At 38.0% G+C, this 14,625-nt stretch overlaps 1 protein-coding gene and 1 pseudogene across 7 annotated transcripts in view; one reads left to right on the top strand and one right to left on the bottom strand.

The window, feature by feature from the left end:
• SESTD1 (SEC14 and spectrin domain containing 1) overlaps positions 1 to 14,625 on the top strand; it is a 157,604-nt gene that overhangs the window by 51,733 nt on the left and 91,246 nt on the right. For 6 of the 7 annotated variants that reach the window (XR_006713004.1, XR_006713003.1, XM_045480377.1 and 3 more), the window contains one exon: positions 2,822 to 2,930. Coding sequence is in view for 4 of the 7 variants with exons in the window: in XM_045480377.1 (XP_045336333.1) it covers positions 2,822 to 2,930 (109 nt within the window). In the remaining 3 variants the exon portion in view is untranslated. Of the gene's footprint in view, positions 1 to 2,821; positions 2,943 to 14,625 lie in introns of those variants that run through there. The other variant, XM_045480380.1, reaches the window with a different exon arrangement.
• LOC123599151 lies at positions 8,678 to 10,123 on the bottom strand (annotated as a pseudogene).

The following is a 14,625-nucleotide window of genomic DNA, read 5'->3' as shown; positions in this document are numbered from 1 at the left end:
GTTGGCATATAATTTTTCATAGTATTCCCTGATAATTGTTTGTATCTCTGAGGGATTGGTTGTAATAATTCCATTTTCATTCATGATTTTATCTATTTGGGTCATCTCCCTTTTCTTTTTGAGAAGCCTGGCTAGAGGTTTGTCAATTTTGTTTATTTTTTCAAAAAACCAGCTCTTGGTTTCGTTGATCTGCTCTACAGTTTTTTTAGATTCTATATTGTTTATTTCTGCTCTGATCTTTATTATTTCTCTTCTTCTGCTGGGTTTAGGCTGCCTTTGCTGTTCTGCTTCTATTTCCTTTAGGTGTGCTGTTAGATTTTGTATTTGGGATTTTTCTTGTTTCTTGAGATAGGCCTGGATTGCGATGTATTTTCCTCTCAGGACTGCCTTCGCTGCATCCCAAAGCGTCTGGATTGTTGTATTTTCATTTTTGTTTGTTTCCATATATTCTTTAATTTCTTCTCTAATTGCCTGGTTGACCCACTCGTTCTTTAGTAGGGTGTTCTTTAACCTCCATGCTTTTGGAGGTTTTCCAGACTTTTTCCTGTGGTTGATTTCAAGCTTCATAGCATTGTGGTCTGAAAGTATGCATGGTATAATTTCAATTCTTGTATACTTATGAAGGGCTGTTTTGTGACCCAGTATATGATCTATCTTGGAGAATGTTCCATGTGCACTCGAGAAGAAAGTATATTCTGTTGCTTTGGGACGCAGAGTTCTAAATATATCTGTCAAGTCCATCTGATCCAATGTATCATTCAGGGCCCTTGTTTCTTTATTGACCGTGTGTCTAGATGATCTATCCATTTCTGTAAGTGGAGTGTTAAAGTCCCCTGCAATTACCACATTCTTATCAATAAGGTTGCTTATGTTTATGAGTAATTGTTTTATATATTTGGGGGCTCTGGTATTCGGCGCATGGACATTTATAATTGTTAGCTCTTCCTGGTGGATAGACCCTGTAATTATTATATAATGTCCTTCTTCATCTCTTGTTACAGCCTTTAATTTACAGTCTAGTTTGTCTGATATAAGTATGGCTACTCCAGCTTTCTTTTGGCTTCCAGTAGCATGATAAATAGTTCTCCATCCCCTCACTCTCAATCTAAAGGTGTCCTCAAGTCTAAAATGAGTCTCTTGTAGACAGCAAATAGATGGGTCTTGTTTTTTTTATCCATTCTGATACCGTATGTCTTTTGGTTGGCGCATTTAATCCATTTACATTCAGTGTTATTATAGAAAGATACGGGTTTGGAGTCATTGTGATGTCTGTATGTTTTATGCTTGTAGTGATGTCTCTGGTACTTTGTCTCACAGGATCCCCCTTAGGATCTCTTGTAGGGCTGGTTTAGTTCAACCAATAATTTTCAAATGTTTTTAATAATAGAGAAAAACTTTTTAAACCAAAATCATTTGGGGGAGACATTTTGATACTCATGGGTATGGGTTTTTAAAAATGAAAACCTGAACAAAACCATGAGTAGTTGAAGTCACTATTGATTATCTATTAAGTTGATCCATTTGAAATTACATTTATTCAGGTTAAACAAACTGGTTGAGTATTGTTAATTTATATGGGTAACCTAATAAAAGAAGATCATTTATGTAGGTACGTCAAGAATTGCCCTCATGGCACTCACAGGAGTTGTTTTTTTCACTTCACAGCTTTCAGTTTTTATTGATAGATTTCTAGCGATCATATGACGTTTTTACCTTCAGTATTTGCTGGTTTTTAAGCTTCTGAAATTGTCATAAATGTCAGTGGGGTCAGAGAACGGACTTCAGTGTGGAAGTCACATGGGGAACTTTTAAAGAAGCCATGTGTATTATTTAGATTTTTAAAAAAACCTTTTTAGTGTTTTATTTATTTTTGTGAGAGAGCAAGTGAGTGAGCATGAGCAGGGGAGGGGCAGAGAGAGAGGGAAAAAACAAAATCCGAAGCAGGCTCCATGCTCTGAGCCGTCAGCACAGAGCACAACGTGGGGCTCGAACCCACGAACCGTGAGATCATGACCTGAGCCAAAGTTGGACACTTCACCGACTGAGCCACCCAGGAGCCCCAGTATTAGCTAGATTTTAATGTTGATGGAAAATTGAAGAGGACTTGCATGTACACGAAATGGGAGTGTGTTCCGCTGCCTGGCTTTCATGCTTCTATATCCAGGTCCCATGTGCTCTTCTCAGCTGGCGGGACTTTTCTCCTTGTGAACGCAGAATGCCTGTCTGACCTCTGTGAGTTAACTCAGACCATTCTTTGTCACAGATTACTCTAATGCTCTTTTAGCTTAGCTAATAAATTCTACCCATTCTTCTTAAGTCTTTTCTATAAAGTTTTGCACCTTTATCACAGCTGTTATCATTTTCTCCATTTTCTGAGTCATTTTTTGTAATACTTTATGTATTTTATACACAGCCTACCCAATGAATTTGTATTTTATACTCTTATTTCTTATGACATAAAACTTTTCTTCCTAGGTTGATTGGAAATTTATTTTCCTCATAATGCTTATAGTGCTAGACATGCAATAGGTGCTCGATGAATTGATTACATCAAGAAACAGACCGGAAGAAAATTGAACAAAATGATAATTGCTATGTTTAACTGAAGATTTCATGGGTGAATTTTTTTTTCTTTTTTCTCAAATTTGTATAATTTTGCTATACTACTATAAACATTTACAATATATAAGATAAACAACTATTAAATAGTATTTTTACTTCTATCATAAACACTCTTTGTTTTAGTAACATTGGGTTCAAACATTTATTTAGTGCTTTAATATCTATTACATGTTATATTTGTATCTTTTTCTTTTAATAGGAGGAAAGGACCGACGAAGTGGCCTCATTCTGACAATTCCATTATGCTTGGAACAGACAAATATGGATGAGCTGAGTGTTACCTTAGACTACCTACTCAGCATTCCAAGGTGACTCTAAAGGTGTCTTTTCTTAAATTTTGATATGTTGTCATTCATTTACTAATGATTCCTGTTACTAAGGTACACATTGCTATCTTACCCGCTTTTATTAGTGACATTGTAATTAAAAACACTAGAATTAATCATTTCTGATACAACACCATATAAAAACAATTATTGTATGCTCTTAATACACTGAATAATGTGATACAGATTTCCAAAATGTATGTACTGTCAGCTTTTAAGGAATACACAGATTGAGCATCTGTATACCATGCAACTTGAGAAAACAGAATTTGGTAGACAGTATTTTTTATTTAAACATCTATTTTACTCCATAGATATAGATCTAAATCTATGTATATATAATCTATCTATATATCTACAGATATAAATTGGTAGGTTTTAATATACTGAGGAAGGCTATTAGCAGTTTAAAAACATTTTTATTTTTAAAAACGCCAAAAATGTTTGTTTTACTTTGAAGGTCCTTGGATTTTTAATTCCTATATTTCTTGGATGAAGACAAAACAAACTTTCCTTTTTGCTTCAGCTGACCCATCACTTCAACAATAAAAACAAGCTCCCTCCCCAGCTTCCTCTCCCATATGTGATATTTGAGGGTTGAAGTCTGATTCCATGTTAGACTCACATGGAGATTTTTTTATCAAAATTCTAATGCCTGGGAGATTCTCATGCTCTCCAGAGATTCCGATCAAATTGTACTTGTGAGGTCTGCTCATCAGACGTTTTTAAAAAACCCTTTAAACTTCCCAGATAATTCTAATGTGCAGTCAGATTTGTAAACCATTGCTATAAATAATGAGAATGAGAGGAGATTTTTTTTGTTTGTTTGTTAAATATAGAGGTGGCAAAGGGAACAAAACCATCTTTATCTAATGCTTTTTAAGGTCCAGATAGTGAATTTTAAATATTTTAGTCAGAGCAAACAGTTCTTTGTATTCTGGTTCTGTATTTTGCAACCTATTATGTAATAGGTTATTTCATTTTAAACCGTCTTCTAGAGTTCATAGTTAAAACTATATTTTAGAACAACTGACTTTATTTACACCTCCTTCCAATAATGGTCTATAATTTAATGATTCTCTTGCTGATTATTTTTTCCGTTTTGGGGAAATAGAGGTCTTCAAGTGAAAATTTTCAATTTTTTTTTACTTTCTGGAAAGGAAAATTCTCAAACTTCACAGCGTGTTAGTATTGGATAACCTTCCTAGTCCTCTGAGCTGCTGATAGCTATTTGTGTTATTCACCATTAGACAACATATTACTTCTAGGTAAATAACACTAGCTAGACATACTGCTAACAAATTTGGAAAAAGTATCCATGCTTCATAGATATGTGGTCAGGGAACTTAGAGACCATCTGAACCAATTGCCTTGTTATATAGGTGAGGAAATTGAAACTCAGGTTATAGGTACTTGCCCAGGATCACACAGCTAGTTAGTAATAGAGCTGAGACTAGAATCTACCTTTGCTGACACCGATCCAGAGCTCTTCATATTTCACATGAATAAAGTACAGTGTAGTTGTATTTTATGTGAGGTGAGGTTCTGAAGTTGGATTGTAACGCACAAATTACTGATAGTCAAAATTATCCTTGAATAATGCCCAAGGAAGGATTAGAATTAGAGACATACAAACTATTTTTCCATGAACATGCAGATTTTCCTCCAGTGACACTTGAGGAACATGTCACTGAGGCTGAGTTCCAGAAGACACATTTGGCTAGTGATTAAGTTTATGATGAGAAAATGCTTGCTTATGTATGCTAGAATCATGCTCAGCCCAGTAAAATGCCCCTATTGTAAGAGGCACTGACTGGGTAGGTGAGGCCGGCTAAGGCACCAGCAGTTTGACTCACATCCTCTGTCTATTCACTCTGGATGTGCAAGCAGCAAGTACAATGGAGGACAAAAGTAGCCTACACTTTTAAAATTTCTCTCTCTCTTTTTCTTACGTAAATATATACATAATAGTCCTCTGTAAATTATGAATCAGTTTCTGCATATCCACAAATACCTGCTGGCTAATAGACAAGTTATGAATTGAAGCAAGATGAAAGAACTTATTCTAGCAAGGCAAAATAAATACTAGGATACTTTATTTTTGAAAATTGTTTTGCTAAGTTTTGGCCTTCTCAAGTATTTGTGAAAACTGAATTGTTAACTTTCTGTGTTCTTGGAACAGCCTTCTATAATTTGGGTGTTTAAAAACAGAGTTGGCAGCTCTGTATCAGTACTTGACATTTCCTTAGAGAACTAGAGTGTTTTTGGGCTCTTCATTGCAAATCTGGAGATCAGTTTATTGGGTGCAGTCTTGAAAACTGACTTTTCTCCTTCAGAATGTCTGCCATTCAAAACTGCTTTTATTTTATTTATTTTTTAAAATGTTTTTTAAAAATTTGAGAGAGCAAGAGATTGTGTGCGCATGAGTGGGGGAAGTGCAGGAGAGAGGGGGTGGAGAGAGAGAGAGAGAGAGAGAGAGAGAGAGAGAGAAACGAAAGCAGGCTCCACGTTGTCAGCATGGAGCCTGATGTGGAGTTTGAACTCATGAACCATGAGATCATGATCTGAGCCAAAGGCAGATGCTTAACTGACTGAGTCACCCAGGTGCCCCTCAAAACTGCTTTTATTTATTTATTTATTAAAAAAAATTTTTTAATGTTTATTTATTTTTGACAGAGACAGAGTGCGAGCATGAGCTGGGGAGGGCCAGAGAGAGAGGGAGACACAGAATCCGAAACAGGCTCCGGGCTCCGAGCTGTCAGCACAGAGCCCGACACAGGGCTTGAACTCACGAACCGCGAGATCATGACCTGGGCTGAAGTCGGACGCTTAACTGACTGAGCCACCCAGGCGCCCCAAAACTGCTTTTAAATTATAATCCCCCCCAACATTTTATTATGAAATATTTCAAATGTACAAGAAAGTTTAAAGAATTGTAAATACCATTATGCCTATCACTTAGAAGTCTCCAACCAAAATTGAACTTGATCACATGTCTGTTCATTTACCCATCCCTCTTTCCATCCCAGAACTTTTTCTTTTTTTAATTTTTTAATGTCTGTTTATTTTTGAGAGAGACAGAATGTGAGTGGGGGAGGGAGAGACAGAGAGGGAGACATAGAATTGGAGGCAGGCTCCAGGCTCCGAGCCGTCAGCAAAGAGCCCGATGCGGGGCTCAGACTCACAGACTGTGAGATCATGACCTGAGCCGGAGTCGGCCACTTAACCTACTGAGCCACCCAGGCGCCCCCATCCCAGAACTATTTTTAAGTTTACCCTATCAGATTGTGCTCAGCATGTATCTAGAAAGTTGTCCTTTTTAGTAGTATGTCTTAATTTTTTTGTGTGACCTGCTGTGTCTCCCAGTTTTCTGCTATTAAAGTTTGGCCGCTCCTAAGCTGTGACTGTCTGAGGACAGCTCCAGCAGTGTGCTTGTGTGGCCTTATCCTCACAGGACATGCCCCAAAGTGGTCTCCTTTTGCAATGAACACATTAACATTTTGAATATATTAATAGATTTTAAAAACTTATGTAAAAATGAAAAGAAACTATTCAGTTTTTTATCTATACTTCGTGCTTATGTTTAATGACTAGAGACACCATATGATATATACCTATTTTATATATTTATTTAATTTTGCTTCTTTTTTTTTTTCATTTATTCCATTTAGTATTCCATATACCTGCCTGTTATTAACCAGAAATCTGAATCTTGAGAATTCGTTTATTTTTATTTTTATTTATTTTTTTAAAATTTACATCCAAGTTGGCATATAGTGCAATAATGATTTCAGGAGTAGAATCCAGTGATTCATCCCCTTTATATAACACCCAGTGCTTATCCCAACCAGTGTCCTTCTTAATGCCTCTTGCCTATTTAGCCCATCTCCCCACCCAAAACCCCTCCAGCAACCTTCAGTTTGTTCTCTGTATTTAAGAGTTTCTTATGTCTTGTCCCCCTCCTTGTTTTTATATTATTTTGCTTCCCTTCCCTTACGTTCATCTGTTTTGTATCTTAAATTCCTCATATGAGTGAAGTTCTATATTTGTCTTTCTCTGACTAATTTCACTTAGCATAATACTCTCTAGTTCCATCCACATAGTTGTAAATGGCAAGATTTCATTCTTTTTGGATATGTTCCTGTTTTAAACAGGTAACCCAGCACAACTGAGAATGGAAGCATTTCCTGATTCTTTTTCACATGGGTTTCCCCTAAGCCTGTTTTTGTTTCAGATCCTCAATTAGAGGGTGTAAATGAAATACTAAGTTTATGTCCAAGTAACTTGTGTCAGTTCTACGTGGAGTTCAAGCCTAACCATTACTGCCCCATTTTCTGTAAAAGGTCAATCATAGGTTTTAGTACAGGATAATAGTGACAGGTTTGGGCCAGCCTGAGTGTTAAATTTTAGGAGAGGTAAATCAAGTTTATCTTTTGTTTTCTTAGCTATTGCTGTATATTTTAGACATAAACAGCATGATCAGAAACTTATGTGAGTCTGTAATTAAGAGATTCCTTTATGGAATTAAAGACAAGAAATAGAAATTAATCTACAAATGTTTTCATTAAAGAAGTAAATACTGAGACTAGCACTAACCAAAAATCTCACAAATAGTTTGTCAATCTCATATTGTTTTATTACATAATTCAAAATTTAAGATCATAAGCATATTCACATTCAGTACAGAGAATGAAATTTGTTTCAATACTATTACGTGAAATGTGATTATAAGATAATGAGACTACCTGCTTTTTTTTTTTAATGTTTATTTTGGGGGTGGGGGAGGGGCAGAGAGAGGGAGACACAGAATTTGAAGCAGGCTCTAGGCTCCGAGCTGTCAGCACAGAGCTCGACTCAGGCAGGGCTCGAACTCACAAACTGTGAGATTGTGACCTGAGCTGAAGTCGGACGCTTAACCAACTGAGCCACCCAGGCTCCCCTAGACTACATGCTTTTTAAAATCACATGACAAATGGCAAAACACATTTCTTAACCTTGTTTTCTCATTATTAATTTTCTAAGGAGACCCTTTAGAAAGTTTTTCCTATTCACTTCTGCTGGTGTTACAGTAGTTTATAGTCAAATTACAGTCTGTTTTTAGATTGTGAGGTCTTTGGGGAACCTGGCTGGCTCAGTTGGTAGAGCATCTGAGTTTTTTTTTTTCGGGGGGCGGGTGGGACCAGCTCACGTTTAATTGTGACATTTTAAAATTGGACAATTGTTTTGACATCTGCTCCCTCCTCCATATTTAGTCTCTTTAAAATGACAGGAAAACACCAACCAATCATAGGCTTAATGGGTTTCATAAGTTTATACCTTCAGTTCCTGTTTGTAGCATCCAGTATTCTTTTGAAATGCCAGACAGAATGGCAGTGGCCAGCAGTACACTTCAGACCTCCAGAGTTTAAAAAAAAAAAAAAAAAAAAAAAGTGTAGGTTCTCTGAGTATTTGGTGTTGTAGTGGCACTTGTCCAAAACTGGTACATCCCTACCACTGGGGAACTTTAAATGTACCACTGGATAAAAAAAGCTTTTTCCCCTTCAAGGGCAAGAAAAAATCACTCCTCAAAGCCCACCAGATCTGACTGTGAGGTCTTTTTCCTGTCCTATCTCTTCAGGCTTGTTTTTTTCAGTGGAGCAAGAGAGACCAAGATCTGACATGAGTTACAAAAAATAAGACCGAGATGGCTATAAAGCAAGTGACCAGGAGCAAATGAGATGCTTCTTTACTTCTCACATCCAATATATGTGCTTCACAGAAAAACGACCAAAAGTAACAGTCCCACAAAATACAACAGCTAGAATTACAAAATCCATTCATCCGAGGGTGGTGGGAGGCAGGAAGGGGAGTTGGGAGGGTAAATGGCATAGGGAGAAAGAAAGTATTCAAATCAGTCCAGGCACAGGGGCTGGCAAGTGCTAGAGAAGAAATGCAGAAAAACCTGTGGTCCATTCAGACTCACTGGTGTTAAAAATCCATATACTGGTGTCAGGAAGATTCTGCCTTATACACACTAGAGACAGAAATCCCAGTTCCTCAGAAGGGAACATGCAGAGGGTCCTTGGCCGAACGGGACCTGCCTTCCCTGATGGAGGAGTTGATAAGGAAAAGAGCTCCTACAGCCTCCTTCCAGTCCCACCCATCTCCCTCCTCTGGATGGCAGGTGACTCAGTGGCCTGCAGGGGTCTTCAGTTTGGCAGGAGACAGATGTAGTGAAGGGAATTTCTCAGCAGAGGTTAAGCTACTCGGGGAAGACTACAGGTAGTCTGTCTTATGGAAAAGTCCGTTCCTTAAGAAAACCACCAAGAGAAGAAGCACAACTTGAGAAGGTATGCTTTGCCAGGGTTCTTTGCTTCATTGGTGCTGATTATGAACAGAGGAAAGAGAATGGAGAAGAGGCTGATAATACATGAGGATGGCACTGTTGTGAGGAAAGCCAGTGGCAAACCAAATCCAAAGTAGTACAGCCAGTTCCTTTCTGTGTTTGACAGCCAGTGGTGCATTTCAATTCCTTACTGAACCAACGATACTCAAAGCAGTATAGAGAGTAGAGGAGGGACATATGCAGAAGACTAACCTGCATATGGTCTAGAAGACTAGACCTACAAGGTAGAAGGGAAAGAGACTCACAAACATCCCCCGGATCAGGAAAGGAGCCTGCAGCAAAAGGTTGAAGAGCATGTCAGCAATAATTTTGCTGACACTAGGGAATAGGTGAGGCTCCCTCCCTGATACTGGATCATGCTAGATCAGCTGTGTCGTTAAACCAAATGGCACTGACAACATTGCTAAGCACAAACACGGACGTAAGGAAGAATTCTAGCCACAGCCAAACATCTCCATGTAGTGATGGATCACCAGTAACTTGGGCTGTTACTGAATGTAGCACAGGAATAAACACTTGATAAACAAGAGGAGACTTAACCAGAATACTCCACCATTCCAAGTGCAGCACTGGAAAATTCTGATGGTACACGGCTCACTCTCTTGCTTCCTTTCAATACTTTGGGCTCTCCTCTGCGCCACGACACTGCTTGCCCTTCTTCAACACAGCTCCTCTCTCTTTGTTGAGTCCAAGCATCCAGCTTTGAGATGGTTCAGATTCCCGAGAATGAGCCTTTGATTCTCGTGGCAAGGTCCTGGAGAAAGGTTTTGACACTGTCAGCCATTTCTTCACCACCCGAACTACACAGAGAGAGAAACTCTCAAAATCTTTGATCATGATGGATCTGGCCGCTCTGCTGCCTGGCTCCTTGCCCACCATGGGCCGCTCAGCCCCTCCTGACTTCTCTGGGCCCGCCACCAGCTCCCTCCCCGGCGCTTCCAGGGCTGGGGCCGCTGCACCAGCACTGGCCATGCCCAGGGCTGCGCTGGGCCACCGGGAAGTCAGGCTGGTGCCGAACTGAGCCACGCCATGCTGCCCTGGGTGGAAGGGCAGAGCATGCTACTCTTTTTTTTTTTTTTTTTTAATTTTTTTTTTCAACGTTTATTTATTTTTGGGACAGAGAGAGACAGAGCATGAACGGGGGAGGGGCAGAGAGAGAGGGAGACACAGAATCGGAAACAGGCTCCAGGCTCTGAGCCATCAGCCCAGAGCCTGACGCAGGGCTCGAACTCACGGACCGCAAGATCGTGACCTGGCTGAAGTCGGACGCTTAACCGACTGCGCCACCCAGGCGCCCCGCAGAGCATGCTACTCTTGATCTCAGAGTTGTGAGTTTGAGCCCCATGCTGGGTGTGGAGCTTACTTCAAAAAGACAAAAAAAAAAAAAAAAAAAGATTGTGAGGTCCTTGAATGCAGAACCCTGTTTTATTTATCTCCATATCCACAATGCCAGTAAAGTGATTTGAAGACTTCATGTGTTCATTATATGCATATTGAAGGAACGAACCACACTTAGCAACAAAGTCATAGAAATGACCTAAAAAACATCATGAATGGAAATAGAACAGCTGTGTATAGTTCTATAATTTTTAAAAATGGTGAAATCATTATTTGAATCCTATAATTAGTTTTATAACTGCTAGTATTTTTTTTTAATTCTTAACGGTAATTGACATACAATGTTATATTGGTTTCAGGTTTATAACATCATGATTTGAAAATTCTGTACTCAGTGCTCACTATGATAAAGTTGGTCACCAAACATTGTTATTGCAATACTATTCATTATGCTGCAGTTTTCATTTCTGTGACTTATTTTATAACTGGAAGTTTGTACCTCTTAATCCCCTTCGCCTATTTTGCTCATCCTGCCACACTTACCTCCTTTCTGGCAATCACCAGTTTGCTCTCTGTATTTAATAGTCTGTTTTGTTGTTGTTGTTTTTGTTTTTCTGTATATAAGTTAATCGTATCATATTTTTCTTTCATTTTTTTTTTTATAAAAGGGCCAGGCATTTTCATTTTGCAAAGGGGGCTTGTGTATTATTATTTTCTAATGTTTTACTTTTGAGAGAGAGAGAGAGTGTGTGAGTGGGGGAGGTGCAGAGAGAAGGGGAAGAGAGGATCCAGGGTAGGCTCTGCACTAACAGCGGAGAGCCTGATGTGGGGCTCAAGCTTACGAACTGTGAGATCATGACCTGGGCTGAGGTTGGACGCTCAACCGACTGAGCCATCCGGATGCCCTGAAATTTTTTTTTTTAATTTATTTTTTAATGTTTATTTATTTTTGAGAGCAAGAGAGACAGAGCATGAGTGGGGGAGGAGCAAAGAGAGAGGGAGACACAGAATACGAAGCAGGTTCCAGACTCTGAACTGTCAGCACAGAGCCTGATGTGGGGCTCAAACCCATGAACCGTGAGATCATGACCTAAACCAAAGTTGGACGCTTAACTGAGCCACCCAAGTGCCCCTAAAATTCTTTTTTTTTTAATGTTTGTTTATTTTTGTGAGAGAAGGAGGGGGGAGGGGCAGAGGGAGAGAGAGAAAGGGAGGGAGGGAGAGAGAGGGGATCTGAAGCAGGCTCTGCGCTGATAGCGGTGAGCCCGATGTGGGGCTTGAACTCATGAACTGAGATCTGAGCTGAAGTCGGATGCTTAACCGACTAAGCTGCCCAAGCATCCCTTCTTTGTTTATTTTACTTAGCATAATAACTGTTGGTCCTTCCATGTTGTTGTAAATGGCAAGATTTCATTCTTTATGGCTGAGTAATATTTTGTTGTATGTATATACACACACACACACACACACACACACACAGACCACATCCTCTTTATTCATCTGTCATTGGACACGAGTTGTTTTCATTTCTTGGCTGTTGTAAATAATTCTTCAATAAACATAGGATTCCATATCTCTTTTCAGATTAGTGTTTTTGTTTTCTTTGGGTAAGTGCCCTGTAGTCGAATTATAAGACTGTATGGTATTTCTATTTTTAAGTTTTTGAGGAACCTCTATACTGTTTTCCATACTGGTTGTACCAATTTATCTTCTTACCCTAAGAGCATAAGGGTTGTCTTTTCTCCACATCTTTGTGAACACTTGTTATTTTTTCTCATTTTGATACTAGCCATTCTTACTGCTGTGAGGTGATATCTCTGTGTGGTTTTGATTTGCATTTCCCTGATTACTGGTGATATTGAGCATCTTTTCATGTGTGTGTTTGTCATTTGTATGTCTTCCTTGGAAAAATGTCTGTTTAGGTCTTCTGCCTATTTTTTAATCATACTACTGGGTTTTACTTGGTGTTGAGTTGTGTAAGTTTTTTATATATTTTAGATATTAACCCCTTATTGGATGTATCATTTGCAAATATCTTCTCCCATTCAGTAGTTTGTCTTTTTGTTTTGTTGATGGTTTCCTTGTTGTGCAAAAGCTTTTTATTTGGTGTAGTCCTAATAGTTTATTTTTGCTTTTTTTCCCCTTGCCTCAGGAGACATATCCATAAATATGTTGCTAAAGCCAGTGTCTGAGAGATTACTGTATATGTTTTCTTTTAGGATTTTTATGGTGTCTGGTCTCACATTAGAACTTCAATCCATTTTGACTTTACTTTTGTGTATGGTGTAAGAAAGTGGTCCAAGTTCATTCTTTTGCTTGTAGTTCTCCAGCTTTCTCCACACCATTTATTGAAAAGGTTATCTTTTCCCCATTGTATGTATATTTTTGCCTCCTTTGTCAAAGATTAATTAACACATTCAAGTGTGGATTTATTTCTGGTCTCTCTATTCTGTACCATTGATCTGTGTGTCTATTTTTGTGCCAGTGCCATAGTGTTTTGATTATTATAGCTTTGTAGTAGTATATCTTGAAATCTGGGATTGTGATACCTCCAGCTTTGTTGTTCTTTCTCAAGATTGCCTTGGCTATTCAAGGTCTTTTGTGGTTTCATACAAACTTTAAGATTATTTGTTTTAGTTCTGTGAAAAATTTTAATAAGGATTGTGTTGAATCAGTAGATTGCTTTGGGTAGTATGGACATTTTAACAATATTAATCTTCCGAGCCATAAGCATGATAGCTTCCCATTTGTCTGTGTTGCCTTCAGTTTCTTTCATTAGTCTCTTAGTTTTCAAAGTACAGATCTTTCATCTGCTTGGTTAAAGTTATTCCTAGGTGTTTCATTCTTTTTGGTGCAGTTGTAAATGAGATTGTTTTCTTAATTTCTCTTTCTGCTCCATTATTAATGTTAGAGATGCAACAGAATTCTGTATATTTTTGTATCCCACAATATTACAGATTTCATTTATTCTAATAGTTTTTTGGTGACATCTTTAGGGTTTTCTGTATATAGTACCATGTCATCTTAAGATAATGACAGTTTTACTTCTTCCTTACCAATTTGGGTGCCTTTAAAAAATTTTTTTTATCTGCTGAAATTAGGGCTTCTAGTACTGTGTTGAATAAAAGTGGTGAGAGTGGACATCCTTGTCTTGTTCTTCATCTTAGAGGAAACACTTTCATTTTTTTCACCATTGTGTATGATGTTAGCTGTGGGTTTTTTTCACATATGGCCTTTATTAGTTGAGGTGTGTTCCCTCTAAACCCACTTTGTTGAGAGTGTTTATCACGAACAGATGTTGTGTTTTGTCAGATGCTTTTTCTGCATCTATTGACATAATTATGTGGTTTTTATCTTTTCTCTTGTTAATGTGTATCACATTGATTGATTAGCAAGTATCAGTTCTTGCATCCCTGGAATAAATTTCACTTGATTGTGATGAATCATCCTTTTAATGTGTTATTAAATGTGCTTTGCTAAAATTTGTTGATGATTTTTGCATCCATCTTCATCGAATATATTGGCTTGTGTTTTTCTTTTTCTGTATTATCTTTGTCTGGTTTTAGTAGCAGGGTAACATTGACCTCATATAGTGAATTTGGAAGTTTTCCTTCCTCTTTTATATTTTGGAATAGTTTGATAAGAATAGGTTATTAACTATTTTTTAAATGTTTGGTAGAATTTATCTGTGAAGCCATCTTGTCCTGGACTTTTGTTTGTTGGGAGTTTTTTGATTGCCAATTCAGTTTTGTTACTAGTAATTGGTTTGCTCACATTTTCTATTTCTTCCTGATTCAGTCTTAGAAGATTGTTTCTGGAAGTTAATCCATTTCATCTAGGTGGTTTAATTTGTCAGCATACAATTTTTTATAGCATTCTCAGCAACCCTTCGTTTTTCTGTGGTGTCAGTTGTTATTTCTCCTCCTTTGTCATTTCTGATTTTATGAGTTCTCT

The sequence above is a fragment of the Leopardus geoffroyi genome, chromosome C1 (genome assembly GCF_018350155.1).
Source record: "Leopardus geoffroyi isolate Oge1 chromosome C1, O.geoffroyi_Oge1_pat1.0, whole genome shotgun sequence".
NCBI classification, from domain to species: domain Eukaryota; kingdom Metazoa; phylum Chordata; class Mammalia; order Carnivora; family Felidae; genus Leopardus; species Leopardus geoffroyi.
The sequence above is the reverse complement of the archived record's forward strand: the minus strand, read 5'-3'. Positions and strand labels throughout refer to the sequence as shown.